The sequence below is a fragment of the Aptenodytes forsteri genome, unplaced genomic scaffold, assembly GCF_000699145.1.
Source record: "Aptenodytes forsteri isolate BGI_AS27 unplaced genomic scaffold, ASM69914v1 Scaffold285, whole genome shotgun sequence".
Lineage (NCBI taxonomy): Eukaryota > Metazoa > Chordata > Aves > Sphenisciformes > Spheniscidae > Aptenodytes > Aptenodytes forsteri.
In genome coordinates this window covers 560646-575416 of record NW_008794453.1, presented here as the reverse complement: position 1 = coordinate 575416, position 14771 = coordinate 560646, and the positions used below count along the sequence as shown (strand labels likewise).

Below are 14771 nucleotides of genomic sequence, written 5' to 3'. Positions count from 1 at the left end.
ACTCGATCTTAGAGGTCTTTTCCAACCTTAATGATTCTATGATCCTATGAATATCTGCAACCCCCTCGTGTCCAGTTTCCGGTACTGGTACGTGTAGGCACAGCTACTCTGACGAATTGCTCTCGTGGGCGGTGTCAGATCTGCGTGGCAGAGAGATTTCAGCCCGAGGATGACCCACGTGGCATTTTTCTGATAAGTGCATCAGAGAATTTTGCTTCCTGTCCTAAAACCGCAGGAAGTTGCACTAAAGCAGCATTATTCTGCCTCGGTAGCCAAGCAACTCCGCAGTTGGGAAACGCTGCGAGCGGGTTCCTTTAGCGCGGAGCACGAGCACGCAGTTAAAAACGTGTTTTCTCCTGCAGGACCCCCATCTCACCAGTGTACAGAACGAGCTGGCCAGATGAGCATTCAGCCAGCATTTTTCCTCCCCGCTCAGCGCGTGGCTCCTGACCCGCCTTATCTTCTGGTGTTACCCAATTAGTTCCCTTGTCCACGCTTAAAGGATGGCTGTCTTGCAATCCCTTTTTGTGGTGGTGGTCACGTAGGTACTAGCTTTTGTGCACAGTTCTCTTGGGGGAATTTCACTTCCCCGCTCCTTTCAATATCTCCTGCAAATGGGACTGAAACTTCAGGGTTAGTAGCCTTTAAATATGTGCCCCATTTCAGATGACTGGTTTTCCAGCTGAAATTCAGTGTTGCATTGTGTTTCAAGCCCGGTTCTGGCTGCCCGGGTGCTGTTCCTCGCTTCACATCAGACCTCGGGGCCTCTGCTGAGACACCCCGAATGGTTTCAAGCCCGGTTCTGGCTGCCCGGGTGCTGTTCCTCGCTTCACATCAGACCTCGGGGCCTCTGCTGAGACACCCAGAATGGGGGGGGTGGGGGGGGTGGGGTAAAAGAGGAACATACGAGTGGTTGCTTGTGCAAATTAGGTGGCATCGAGGACGAGAGCGCTGTGGCAGAGAGCCAAGGGTTTTCAGGGCAGCACCGAATTGTTCCGCACTTCCCCTTGTGTGGGCAGGGATCCTTCCCATCGGAGAGCTGCCCCGGCAGGCAGGAGGCCGTGTGGGAGGAGAGGAGGCAACCATAATAACGGTGTGTGTCGTAATCCGTACGCCACGGGTGGGGGCAAGCTCCCAAAGATAACCGCTTGTGACGCTAGTCCAAATGATCTGTCCTGGAATCATAGCGGTTTGCAATTCTTCTTATTTTTTTTTGAAGAACAGTCGAGTAACTCTCGGTCTAAACTGTGGATGTTCAAGCGCTGGTGTAAACGCTCGGTGTCTTCTCCAGGCACCACCTGATAACGTCCCTCTAGCAACTGCCCTGCTCTTTTTGGTGTGATACTTCAAACACCTATATTTTTACTTGCCTTGTTGCAACTCCCCGTTTTTCTTTACCTATGACGTGAGCAAATGGCTCTGTCGCTCACCGCTCCCGTCTCGAGTCAGTGCCGCGGAGAAGCGTTTCAGACCTGCGTGCGCAATTCTTGGTGTAATAGCTACAAAGAACAAAAACCTGTTCGGCGGTGCAGCAGTGTGGATGCTAAGGCTTATTGCTGTCTTGCGCATCTTCAGTTACCTCTGTCTGGTACTTGGAAATGTCGGCAAGCAGATAACGCTTTAAAATACTTTAGTTGCTGGTTTCGCTACTTTTTCCGAAGTTCATGCGGACACCAGTCTGCGGATACCGTAGGTAATTATCTGCGGTCTCTCAGGCAATTAGCATAGTTTCTGATCAACCATTCTCTATTCTGGCATAGCTTGGTTTGTTCCCAAGTGGCAGTTTTGGCCTGAATTCCCTGACATGATGCTGGATATAACCTAGATTATTTCTACGTGGTTTTTTTTTTTTCTCCTCTTTGCTTTCAAGCCCTAGCTTGCAGGGCATTGTCCTGCCGTTTGTATCCTGACGCTTTCTTGCGATTCCCCTCGAGTAGCACCACCTTGGGATCACAGCTCAAGCTTTTGAAGCGAGCCTTCTCATCTGTAGGTCTGTGCTGCAGACTGTGGGTCTGTCTTAGCTGGCCCAAATGAGCGTTCGACTTGATAAAGGTAATACACAAGGTTCCCTTTTCCTGGAGATCCCGCTCTGTTACCTGGTTTTCTGCTTTGCTTAACCTGCCAAAATCCAGCTAAACACGGGGGGGAAAGAGGAGGCAGACTTCTGTGAAAGAAATGTGTTTCTTAAATATAGGTTTCACCAGGTCTTCACCTGTTTTCTTCTTGCTGCGGGAAGACTTGGCTAGAGATGACTAATTCTGTATGAGCTGCCAATCTATGTAGGAAGGACACTGTTTGCATTTTCAGACTGGCGCAGGTGCTTGTGATAACGTTTCTTGAAAGCTTGGTGTTTGGTGGCTGCAAATACCGACCCACCTGGGTACCAAACCTGCATCTTTCTGCCCTCTTGTCTCCTCTCCCTGGCAAAGGATGGCTTTTGTTTGCTGCTCTGCCTTCGGGCGTGATGGTGACAGCCCCTCCTTCCCTCCCTCCCGTAGCTCGGGCTGCGGATAGCCTTTCATAATAAATGCTTTGTATGAATCTTTCGGAGCTTTTGGAGCCATTTTTGGCCTCGAAAGCATTCTTGCCAGCGTTAAAGGGAAACATGACTGAATTGTTAGGAAAATACCATTCCAGGGTTCATGTGAGCATGTGGAGGAGGGGAACTGTGTTATCTTCACCAGCTGAAAGCTGTCCACTTCAGAACACCCCGCAGCTGTGGTCGGTGTTTTAGAGCAGTGTGAGATGGGACGATGCTGAAGCTGGCAGGTTTTCTGATCGGACTGGAACTACAGATCCTTGCACACGCAGGTATTGAACCCATGCCAGCCTGGCACGGGATGTCCTGGGAAGGCTTGGAGGGCCACTAGGACAAATGTGACTTACGCTGTAGGCTTTTGGTCAGCTTTTTTTTTTTTTTTTTACTCGCGCCCTCATTTTTAAGGGTGAAAAAAGAAGGGAGACAAAACAAAACTGTCTTTTTGCAAGCTTGTATTTGCAAGGTGGTGTTGAAGCATGAGAAATAGTTGGCTCTGTAAACACAAGGATCCGAATAGGACAAATTTTACTTTCGCTTGTAGGCTTTTGGTCAGCTTTTTTTTTTTTTTGTACTCGAGCCCTCATTTTTAAGGGTGAAAAAAGAAGGGAAACAAAACAAAACTGTCTTTTTGCAAGCTTGTATTTGCAAGGTGGTGTTGAAGCATGAGAAATAGTTGGCTCTGTAAACACAAGGATCCGAGGTGGGGAACAAGTGTTGCAACCTCAGCGTATGAAGGGAGCCTGGTGGCGAAGGAGACTGTGAAAGGGGATTCAAACTGCGTGGGATGTAGAAGTAAGGTATATGTTTTCGGTTCCCGAAACAATATTTGTGAGGAACATCTTTAAACTTTCAGACAGACTGTGGCAAGCTGTGGGTTATGAGTCGCTCGAAACCATGAGTCTCAGACCGTGCTTTTCCAGTTTTTTTTTTTTTCAAGTTCCGCTAAATCTGTGTGTGGTAGAGGGAAACAAGTGGCAGTCTGCACAGGCTGGGCTCCGCAGCCTGGTTTGGTTGGGTGGGCACGGCTGCCGCCTCTGCCCGCAAAGTCAGCTGCCTTCGGCAAGGCGAGGATGGCTGGAGGAGGCTGTGCGCACATGCGCTTGGGCGGCTCATCTGCTACCGAGAAACCCCCTGTGCTGGATCTTCTGACTGCTTAGGTATTTCCATGGGATCTGGTATTTATTTGCCCTTTGAGTCTCTCTGGAATTAGTCTGGCAAAGCTTATTTTTTTTTTTTAAGGCAGCTTGCAGATAGAGCACTGCTTAATCTGATACACCTTGCTCCCCTGATAGACGTGCAAGTTCATTTGGTGGGAGTTGCCTGACTCCATTCGCTCCTCACTGGCTGCCTAAAAAGCCTTAAGTAGGAATTATACCAGTTTCACTGCCCAAACTTCTGGTGCTGAAAGCTGGCAATTAGGAGCAGATGCTTTAGAGCTTCAGCCTGCACATTTATCACTTCAGTGATGCAGGGCAGCTGTGTGACCTGTATCAAAGCCAAGCTGTTAGGAGTTGCTGGGTCAGTTCTTAGGTAGCACTTCCATCAGCTTTTGAACCACTGTGTCCCAGCTAAACTCATACTGGCAGGGAAGAGAGGGGGGGGATAAAAAAATCTGGGCATGTTATTTCCTCAGCAGAAATATTTCTTAACAGAAGCCTAATGAAGGTAAGTACCTTCCAAATTCTGTTTTACTAAGCTGAAACTAAAGCCGATCCCAAGTGTGAGTTCTGGGTGCTGCGTTTCTGGTCAAGGAGCAGTTTACAAACCTGTCATCCCACTGAACATGAGAGGGGAACGATAGGAGTTGGCCCTTTCTGGGCAAAAACCGCTTGCAGATACCAGCTTTTTGAGAAAAGCCCCACGGTGCCGGGCGAGCACGGGCAGGAGGTTGGCAGGTGGGCTGGATTCTTCTGGGCTTCGGAAAATAGGTCAGTGCTCTGCAACTATGCCGGCAGTCCTGGCGAGAGGAGATGCTGAAGGTGACGGAGGAGGGAGATGTCGCTCAGTACGTTGCCTGCTCGGTGACGAAGGCGTGTGGAAATTTGGAGCTCCTGGCACAGCTTTCAGGTGCATGGGAAGGAGCGGTCCCTGGCTGACAACGGCTCTGTGGTAATGCTTGGCTGGGAGGGCAGGGTTTATTGCACCGGTGTAGAACCGTTGTGCCACTAAAATCTCACAGTTGCACGGTACTGTATTGATGAAAAACTGCTCCTGATAAAGACAGGGGTGTAGCTGTTAGGGATAACGCTGCTGGCGGCTGCGCACGAAGGTGGCTGAACGCTTGCCTCTGGTTCCTTCCCAACGGAGCTGGAGCAATCCTCGTCTCCGTTGCGGAAGCAGGAGGCCGTCGCCTTCCCCTTAACAGGAAAAATGAGCTCAGAGGTGTTGCTGGCTGGAGCGGGATTTCTGACGCTGCTGGAAATGATGTATACCTCTTCCTTACGTGCCTGAGAGCCGAACTTCAAAGGGAATCTGCTGTAGTTGGAAACAGTTTGGGTCTCGATGGGCGCGTTGCTGCAGAGAAACGGCTTCCTCCGGCGGCCGTGCCGTTGGGGAGCTGGATGCGTTGTGTGTTAGTTTGCTCTTGCTAAAGGAGGTGAATGAATCTGCCCGTTTTGGGGGTAGTTCTTGATGCTTAATTCTTTCCTCCTGGTTCATTTGATGTATCCTTGCCCTTTAAAAGCGAGCCGCTGGATTTATTGCCTTGTGCTTTGATGCGAAAGACCTTGATTACTTTGAATTGCCCCAAGAGATACCAGTCTTGGCATGGCTTCTGCATCAGCAGTACTTCTTGTGCTAGCTTCTTATCAGGCTTCACTCCCCAGCTAGCTGAACCCTACCCAGCACATGCTGCAAGGTCATACGGGGAGGGGTTAAAAAGAAAAAAAACCCCAACAAAATCAACCCTGGGGTAGACCCAAGAGGATTTGTTTGCTGCATGGTCGAGGTCTGTACTGTGTGAAGATGATGAATAAATTCCGTGATGACTTTCTCCTGCAGTTTATAAAAGATTCATGGCGAGCAAGCAGACTAAAAAAGGCATTGTGTTGTCTCTTCTGGTTTAGTTACCTAAATGACTTGGATAGAATATCCCAGCCGACCTATATTCCGACTCAGCAGGATGTTCTGCGGACCAGAGTTAAAACTACAGGCATCGTGGAAACTCACTTCACCTTCAAGGACCTGTACTTCAAGTAAGTGAAGGGCAGCGCTTGTCCCTGTGGACCGCGGTGATTTCTTCAGCGCGTGGTGGTGGTAGGTCCCACACCTGCGCTGCAAAACGTCTTGCCCTGTTTTAACAGTCCTCCTTGCCTCTGTTACACTCCCTCTCTACTGGCGTTGCTCACTGGAGATACCGGTTTGACTTTTATTTGCCTTCTTCTGTTCTTTTCAGCTGCTTTTATGTTGGAATCGCAGACACAGGTACTGCTGCCTGCTTACAGGATCCAAAAAAAAACCCAAAACCAACCAACCCCCAAAATACTAAAAGGACACTGACTCCTGGCTTTTGAGTTTGAATTTAACCCCTTCCTTTGAAGCGGGAGATGAGCGCCCTCCCCGCAGTCAGCCTTGGCTCTGGGCTGCATGGTGTTCCTCCACAAAGCTGTAGGTGACTGTGCTGACTGACACTTGCTGCGGAGCAGGAATGGGGCGTGCAGAAAGCGTGCTGGGGACTGGCTGCCTTTGCGTGACACTGCAGAGGATGGGACTCGCCTGTCCTCTCTGCCTTCTAAATTCAGTCCCTGCAGGGCTCGGGTATCGAGCCTGCTCTTGGCAGTGTCCCTTTACGTATCGCTAATCGAGCTCCCTCTAACCTCCGTAGCGGCTGCTAGCCTGCAGTTTAGCTCTCCTCCCTGCTCTTGATCTGCTCGTTAGAAAATCCTCGCTTTGGATCCCGAGCGCGCTCCTGACAAACAGCCTGGAGCCCCGCGGGGTGGGCATTCGTGTCCCGTAATGTGGATGTAGGAAGACGCGGCGCCTGTATCTTGGGCGAGTTCCCTTCGTCTGTGGCAACATTTTCAAGTCTTTGTTGCTCAGAGCCTTTAAATAAGCATTTGTTTGCTTATTTTTAGCTTGCGTTTGAAAACAGTTTGAAAGAGCTGTAGCAAAAACCCGAGTGTCGCTTATAAAATCTGATTTGTTTGCACGCTTTTTTGGGAGAACAGTAGCATTTTGGCTTCTGAACTGTCTTAACTTACGAACCGTTTTAACAAAAATGCCTCAACCCTTTGCATCACCGAGCTATTTTACATGGCTTCTGGTTCGTCCAGGGAAAAACTTGTCTTCTGTTGTGATGTATTAGGATTAGCATTTCTAGCTGCAGCGTGCGGTGCTCTTTTAAAAATCGTCACGTCTGACTAATGGCAGAGTGAGCTGGAGGTAGCAGGCACGTTCCGTTTAATCAGTATAACCCCTCTTTTAAAGTGAAATGGCTGAGCGCTCGGAGGCGTGCCTCCCTGATGCAAAGAGGGGAATCGCTCTTTCTCCAGCCTGCCTGGAGTCATCGATCATGTGCAGAGCCTGAGACGCGAGGTGTCTCGTCTCGGATGGATTTGCCCCGCAAAGGAAAGCGTTAATACATCTTAAACCCTGAAGCTGCCATCTTTCCCGCAACGGAAGCCTTGATGTTAAGTCTCAGACATTAATAATGGGCTGAGGTAGCCTTAGTATAACTGTGACTCGAATTTGGATTAGCCTGGCGAAGCTGAGTTGTCAAGGATGCTATTCCTTTCCAGACGTCTCCGCGCTCGCAGCGGAGAGTAATGGCAAATGATACAAGCTGAGTAAATAGCCTGTTATCCTCAGAGATTTTCATCTTTCCTCCTGCGGTCCACGGGGACGGTTTACCTTAAAGAGAAGATTGGAGTTAGCTGAACGGCGCTTCTGGCTGCCTTGTTTGGCATCATTAAATTGCATTGCTTTTGGCCCACCCTGGGCAGTTTCCCTCTCTGTCTGCCTGTTTGCTCTGATAACAAATCAATGGTGATGATTTTCATAGCTCTTGGATATTGACTTGTATCTGGCTTGATTTAGTTAAGTCACAGTCCATCAGAACATCCTGGGCAATCCTGCTTCTCATCAAAATATTTTGGTATCCAAGACACTCGCATCGTTTTTATAGACAGAAATTCTCTAAGCCGCTCTGCAGCCTTTAAACTTCAGTAGCTCACAGGTTGTTTTGTGGGTTTGGTTTTCTTTTTTTTTAATACATGAAGCTGTTTCTTAACCCCATTAATTTTTTTTCTGGGTCCCGGCAGTAGCATGCAGGTAGTGTGTTCCAGATAATCCTTTGTCAGACGTAGTGTAAATTAACTGGAAGAGCTGACTGTGAGTAGGTGTTTGGAGTCCAGTCAAGCAAATGGATTGTTGCTAAGGAAATAGGAGGCAGAGAACAAAATAAGCATGCCCTGGTGAATCAGCAGACTTCTGGATAGCGACGTAGGTAACGTCTCGTCCTTCCTGCTGAAATTGCTCTAAAGAAAAGAATTCTGGTTCTAAAAACCAGCCTCCTGAGAAAGGGAGGGCTCGGAGTTGTTGGCCTCGCTGATGGAAGGCCGTGTACCTGTTTTCCCCTAAACCCCGCTTGTTTGAAAGTCCGTAGCAGAGCCCCCTCCGTCCCCTGTCAGCGGCGTGGTGGCCGGGGAGGGAGGTCTGCACAGCTTCTGAGGCCGTTCTTCTGCCTCTCCCAGGATGTTTGATGTCGGTGGCCAACGGTCGGAGCGGAAGAAGTGGATCCACTGCTTTGAGGGCGTGACGGCGATCATTTTCTGTGTGGCCCTCAGCGATTACGACCTCGTCTTGGCCGAAGACGAGGAAATGGTATGTTGTGGAGGAGTTACCAGCGCCTGGCTGCATGGGAGAAGGAGGAGGGAGGTGGAGTCGTGGGGTGGCACGTCTCTGGCTTGCTCCTCTTGTTACAGTTGTTCGAGGGCCGTGAAGATGAGCGCTTCCTTGCAGCAGCCTGCAGTATCTCGCCCCAGATACTGATAAACGCAATGCGTAAATGAGATTTTTCTCCAGGCCCTGGTTACAGGGAGGTGCCTTGAGTTCTCCCTGCAGCCTGTTCCCCTAGGTGCGAGCACCTCCGTGGAGGAACAAACAGGTCCCCGGGGGAGTTACAGGATGAGGAGGTGACCCGACCCCTGCTCGGGGTTGTGCCCGTGCTCTTCCTGGTGAAGTGGCAGTGAGGATATGTCAGTGACACTCGGCTCTTTAGTCTGGCCTTTGTAGTAAAGCCTGTCTGTCCCCCCCCACCCCGTCCTCCCCTAATAACTCTGGGATGACGCGTCACCCTTCTCGCTTTATTTTCCAGAACCGGATGCATGAGAGTATGAAACTGTTTGACAGCATTTGCAACAACAAATGGTTTACAGACACATCGATCATTCTCTTCTTGAACAAGAAAGACCTGTTTGAGGAGAAGATTAAGAAAAGCCCGCTAACGATCTGCTATCCCGAGTACACAGGTAAGGCTGGGCTGGTGAAGCTGCGTCTTTGTTGCCGGGGCCAGGAATGAGTCAGTCAAAGCCGACGCAACCCAAGACAACCTGAAAGCTTATCTTCTTCCCTATTCCCTTAACTTTTGTCTCTTGGGCAGCATCTTTGGGCTGTCAAAGTTAGCCGATAGCTCATTTTCTCGGAAGAGGTGTGGTCACGCATGTCTTTGGTTCGGAACAGCCTTTGTCCGTGTGTTTTATGGCCTGGAGTAAGAACAGCAAAGTACTGCACGCCAGCAAATCGAGGTCGCTCCGCGTTTTCCACGTGTTATTAGGACGATACTTTCATTTATCTTCAGTTTTAGAGGCTACGAAACTCATCCCCGTCCTGGGTATGGCACTTGTTCACCCTGGCGTGTCTGTGTTGCAGCCCTTCCCTGCCGTCGCCCCGCAGGGACGTGATGCTTCACCTAGTCACTGCTCGAGGCGTTTAGATTTTTTTTTTTTAAAGTGTTCCCTCCTTCAAACCTGCTTATTCCTGTCATTTTGTCACTCTTCTGCTATGACTACATGTTTCTAGCGTGAAGCGTTACTGTGGCCAGCGTGCAACGTTCCCTTCTGGCGATCTCTGGGCAGGGAGGCCGGAGCAGGGAGCAGTCGGTGAGCTGCAGGAGCGAGCGACGTGTCCGAGGTCACTGACCAGAAGCTGGGAATAGACTTCAGATTTACAAGAAGGGGTTAATGGTGGATTTGGATTTGTAGCTGGATAAGGCAGATGGTTGCAAGCAGCTTAATATGGACTTAAAAGATCTCTCCGCTGTGAACTGCTGGCCAAAGTAAGGGATCTTATCTTTTTCAGGCTCCAACACGTACGAGGAAGCAGCTGCGTACATCCAGTGTCAGTTTGAAGATCTGAACCGGAGAAAAGACACCAAGGAGATCTACACGCACTTCACCTGTGCCACTGACACCAAGAACGTGCAGTTGTCTTTGATGTTTGTAGCTGGATAAGGCAGATGGTTGCAAGCAGCTTAATATGGACTTAAAAGATCTCTCCGCTGTGAACTGCTGGCCAAAGTAAGGGATCTTATCTTTTTCAGGCTCCAACACGTACGAGGAAGCAGCTGCGTACATCCAGTGTCAGTTTGAAGATCTGAACCGGAGAAAAGACACCAAGGAGATCTACACGCACTTCACCTGTGCCACTGACACCAAGAACGTGCAGTTTGTCTTTGATGCTGTTACAGATGTTATCATTAAAAACAACCTGAAGGAATGTGGACTCTATTGAGAAGGAAGGGGCGTGGGAAGAAGGTAAAGCTGAGCCGCTCGGCCGCTCGTAGCGCTGGAGCCTTGCACGCCAGCGCGGGCTGGCTTTGCCTTGCACCTCGCTAACGCTCGCTGTTTTCTTTTCAGTTTTTATGACGCGGCGTTTTGAGAACCAGACTCTTTGCTGCCTCGTGGGGACAGCTGCAAGCATGAACAGGACCAGGGAAACGAAAACAGCATGCAGAATCGTTGCGTTCTTTAGCACAATCTTCTGTATTAGGGACCTTTTTTTATTGATGTGGGATGTTGAAGTTAGGTCAAGATGGAACAACTGTTAGTGTGACTAGATCATCCTGGCGTCGTTTGGATGGCGTAATCGCAAATGTGTACAGCTGTTGTGAAGTTGAGGTGCTGGATTCCAGACCTTCGATATGTAGCTTTCTCTCTTTCTTTGGTTAACAAGCCACCACTAGTCTGTTTTTAAGGTTTTTTCCATCAAGAAAACTATAACTTTACTAAATTTTATTTCTTTATTTGCAAACGAATCTTGTTTTAAAAATAAAAAAAACAACAACAACAAAAAAAAAATCACTTAACTATGCACATGTGACCAGATCATGCAGAAAGTATTCCTCTTAGCAGGAACTCTTTTGTTTTTAACACTTGGTATGGTCGGGATTTAATATTTCTGCAACTACTTAAAGGATCCTTAGAGCTCTTATGGCGACAGCTTCGGCGGCTTCTGATGTGTAATTTGTAACCATCCTGCTACCGTAAGGCTTTGGAAAGAAGCTTCCGCAGCAGGATAAGCGAGTCTCTTTAGCTTGTGGGTTAGGGGTGAACCTGGTTTATGTCGGTATCCAAATCGCGATTCGCTCTGCGTGGTGAGCGTAAGGCCAGCTTCGCGGCGACCCCGCACCCGGGCCGCGTCCGTCGGAGAGGCGAAACGCTGAGCTCCAAACCGGAGGGGAAGCGCGTGCCGCTACAGAGCTGCTCAATCAACCACTTTAAATTCTTGTGCATTTTTCGCTCTTAAGCCGGTGGGCGGTTTTTGTAAAGGGTGCACCTTCTTCTGCATTTACTGTGGCCTCTTTCTGTTCAGAGACTCCCAAGCTGTATTGAGAAGCATGCCTTTACTTTGTATATGTGGTGCCAAATTCCTGTTTGCCATTGTTTTTACCGTAGTAACGTTCATAACCAGTCAGTACATTCCTTCGCTGAACCATTGCGTTGAGACTCTCTTTCCCAGTTTGTCATGTGTACAGTTTCGATCTGTTATAGTTGTTGGCAGTATTAAAATGGTGAGTAAACAGTTTAGCCTTTTCTCTAGTTTATTCTTAATTTTTTTTCCAGGAGCGTCCCCGTCGTTCCCCCCCCCTTTTTGTCCTTTGCTGGAGGAAGGTGGTAAGCGCTTCGATGGGAAGCGGGTGTAATTAACGGGACGGGAAGGTTCCTCGTGCTTTTTTTCGTACGTGGCTGTCGGTGCTCTCCGGGCAGCCGGTCCTGCTGCTCCCAGGAGCATCTGCGTTGTGCCGGCGCAGATGGAAAACGGCAGGCGTCCCGTCGTCCGTCGGGGTTATTGGCAGGTGGTTAGTTCACTGCTTATTTATAGCACAAGTCTCGCTGCCTCTCCTGAACCTGGTGGGGAAAATGGCTGCTCCGGGCTGCTGTTCCGTGACGGGGATGTAACCCCCTTTTTGAAGACGCTTGCCTAGAAACACGGAATGAAGCGCCTCGGGGATGCCCGTGGGCGCTGTCGATGGCTGCCCCGTAGTGTCTGCCAGGTGTCTGACGTGCAGCACCGCCCAGCCGCCGCGGAGAGAGAGAGAGGGTATTTACCGTCTGGAAACTCCTTTTTCCCAAGCTGCCTCGAGCTCTTGACTGCCTGACGGTTCCCTTCTAGCCAGCCTTGAGGCTTCGCTACAGCTTCGCGCTACCGCGTGGCACAGCTCGCCTTGCCTCTCAAACGAATTCATGCAAAACTCCCCGGTAATTGGTTCGCGACGGTGTGGCGCTCCCTGGTCGACGCTGGAGCTGTGCTGGAGACCCAGCCCTGCGAGCGTCCAAGTACGGGCTTTTTATCTCGCCCGGGAGGGAGGAGGGTGCTTTGCCTGGGAAGGGTTTTTTTTTTTGGTTGGTGGTGGCCTGGTTGGCACCCGTGCCCCTGTCCCCGCCGGGTGCCTGGCAGGACGGCGGCGGCCCCCCTCTGCCGCCCGCGGGCCGCTGGTTCGTCTCGGTGGGGGGATCCGTGTGCCCACCGAGCGCGGAACGAACGCAAGGAATGGAAAACGGTCCTTGGTCCAAGCTCTCGGACGCAGGAACGGGGCTTGGGAACGGTCGCCACGGAGAAATCGAAGTGGGAGAAATGACAGACATCCATGTCATGCGTATTTCTTTATTTTGTTTTTCCTACAGTTAAATGAAGCTGTATATGCGATCTCTGAACGGTGCGAGGGTGCAGGACTTGTCTACAGTACCACCGTAGATTTATTTACAAACAGTAAAGAGCAAATACAGCCCTAAATAGCAGAATGCAAATCTTTCGAGTAACCGTTTCCTCTTTATCCAGCCCATTCCTCTTCCGGAGGTGCGATTTACCTCCCCCGGACCCTGATGCACCTGCTCCTGCCTGCTCCTGCCTCCGCTTGCCCACCGTCAGCTACGGCCTGGGCCGTGCTCCGGGGATTCTCTCAAGCCTCAGGGCACAAAAAAAAAAAACCAAACCCACCCCACAACCCCTAATTTCTCCTACCGAAGGGCTGAGGTTGGTTACCAGGAGTCACTCGTCGGTAACCCAGCCTCCGCTTTCCCCCCCCCCGGCCCCTAAACTTCGGGTTTGATTAATTCGCCGTCGATAAAAGGGAAGAAACCGGCTGCAGGGGGACGGGCAGGAGAGGAGGAGCGCCTGTCCCTGCCTCCCCCCCCGGAGCCCTGCTGCTGGCTCTCCCCGAGCCCGTACGGCCCGCCTGCGGCAGGGTGGAACTCCGATGGCTCGATGTTAATTATTATTTTATTTATTTTTTTCCCCCCTGGCTGGCGTACCGGGGACCCGCCTGCTCTTTGGTGTCAAACCACGCCAGGCCTCATTTATTAAACGCTGCCTTTGAGGCGCTGCAGAGAGCAGGGTTGTCTTTCTTTTTAAGGAGAGAAGAAGAAAACAAAAAAAAGAGGAAACGGCCACGAAAGGGAGCAGGAAGTTCCGCTTCAGCCCCTTCCTCTTTTGGGCTTGAAAGTAGGGGGCTTGGTTGGGCAGGTCATAGAAAAAGTGGGGTCCGAGTAACTTTTTTTTTTTTTTCTTTCTTTTTTTTGGTTAATCCTTTTGGCTCTGCTCAGCAGAACGGCGATGATAATTGAAGTCCTTTCCTCTTCTAGCGGGAAGGAAGAAAGAAGAGGGGGTTAAACGCTTCCGAGCAACGGCATTACGGTTGCGGTAGCGCGCCGCGCGGGAAGGGTGGGTTTAGAGAAGCAACTTCGCACTGCGCCGCGCTCGGCGATGGAGAAATTCATCAGCTTAAACGCTCCGACCCCCCCCGCAGCGCCTTGCGTTCCCCTGCTGATCGACCCCTGCGGCTCTTGCGTGGCGCCCGCGACCTCGGGAGAGAAGGCAGGGCCTCGCTGCCGCCCGGGGCACGGTATTGGCATTTCCCCTGGCGCGAGGAGCGGGTTCTCGGCCGAAGTCTATTTTTCTCTATTTTTCTCTATTTTTCTCTATTTTTCTCTATTTTTCTCTATTTTTCTCTATTTTTCTCTATTTTTCTCTATTTTTCTCTATTTTTCTCTATTTTTCTCTATTTTTCTCTATTTTTCTCTATTTTTCTCTATTTTTCTCTATTTTTCTCTATTTTTCTCTATTTTTCTCTATTTTTCTCTATTTTTCTCTATTTTTCTCTATTTTTCTCTATTTTTCTCTATTTTTCTCTATTTTTTTTTTCTCCTTGCTTCTCTATTAATGTTCAGGGACAAGGGAAGCGCGAGGTTCCCTGAAAAAACGAGGCGTCGAAGCCGGTGGCTGGGAGCTGCTCGGAAAGTGGGGAAGAAATTCCCACCGCTGCCCGGGGCCAGCGAGCAAACGCAGGCGTAAGAATTGGGGTTACAAACCCTAATTACACCTTTATGGTGACGAGCTAAAAGGCCAGGTGAAGCGGAGGGCGGCAGGGGATTCCCGTGCCTTCTCCCCGCCGCGCTTGGGTATTGCTCGGGTTATTCCCGTGAGCCGAGGCTGGGTAACAGCCTCCTGACCCGGTTGCAAACCAACGCGGCACCGGCGACTGTGTTGCGGCAAGAGGAGGCCCCGAGATGAAATGGTTTGAGCTTGCTCAGGCGCGTGATTTTGGGCTCTAATCTGCTCTTTTCATCCCCCTCCGCGTGCAGGGGTGCGAAGCAGCCTGGCAAAACGAGTTCGAAATAATAACCGGCCTGAGCCCACCCCGCCTTGGGAGGCTGCTGGGGAAGGGAACCGAACCCCACCGGAGCTCTGCACGGGGACGCTGACCTTCCCCTGGGGCTGGCGGGACCCCGGCTGGCCC

The 14771-nt window shown here is 50.4% G+C and overlaps 1 protein-coding gene across 1 annotated transcript in view; it reads left to right on the top strand.

Annotated features, from left to right (window-relative positions):
• The window catches only part of GNAI3 (G protein subunit alpha i3), a 17461-nt gene extending 5903 nt beyond the window's left edge, over positions 1–11558 (top strand). The window contains exons 5-10 of the mRNA XM_019474950.1: positions 5605–5733; positions 8230–8359; positions 8853–9006; positions 9836–9960; positions 10202–10290; positions 10393–11558. Of these exons, the coding sequence (XP_019330495.1) occupies positions 5605–5733; positions 8230–8359; positions 8853–9006; positions 9836–9960; positions 10202–10267 (604 nt within the window). The 3' untranslated portion in view covers positions 10268–10290; positions 10393–11558. The remainder of the gene's footprint in view (positions 1–5604; positions 5734–8229; positions 8360–8852; positions 9007–9835; positions 9961–10201; positions 10291–10392) is intronic.
• Positions 11559–14771: the final 3213 nt, after the last annotated feature.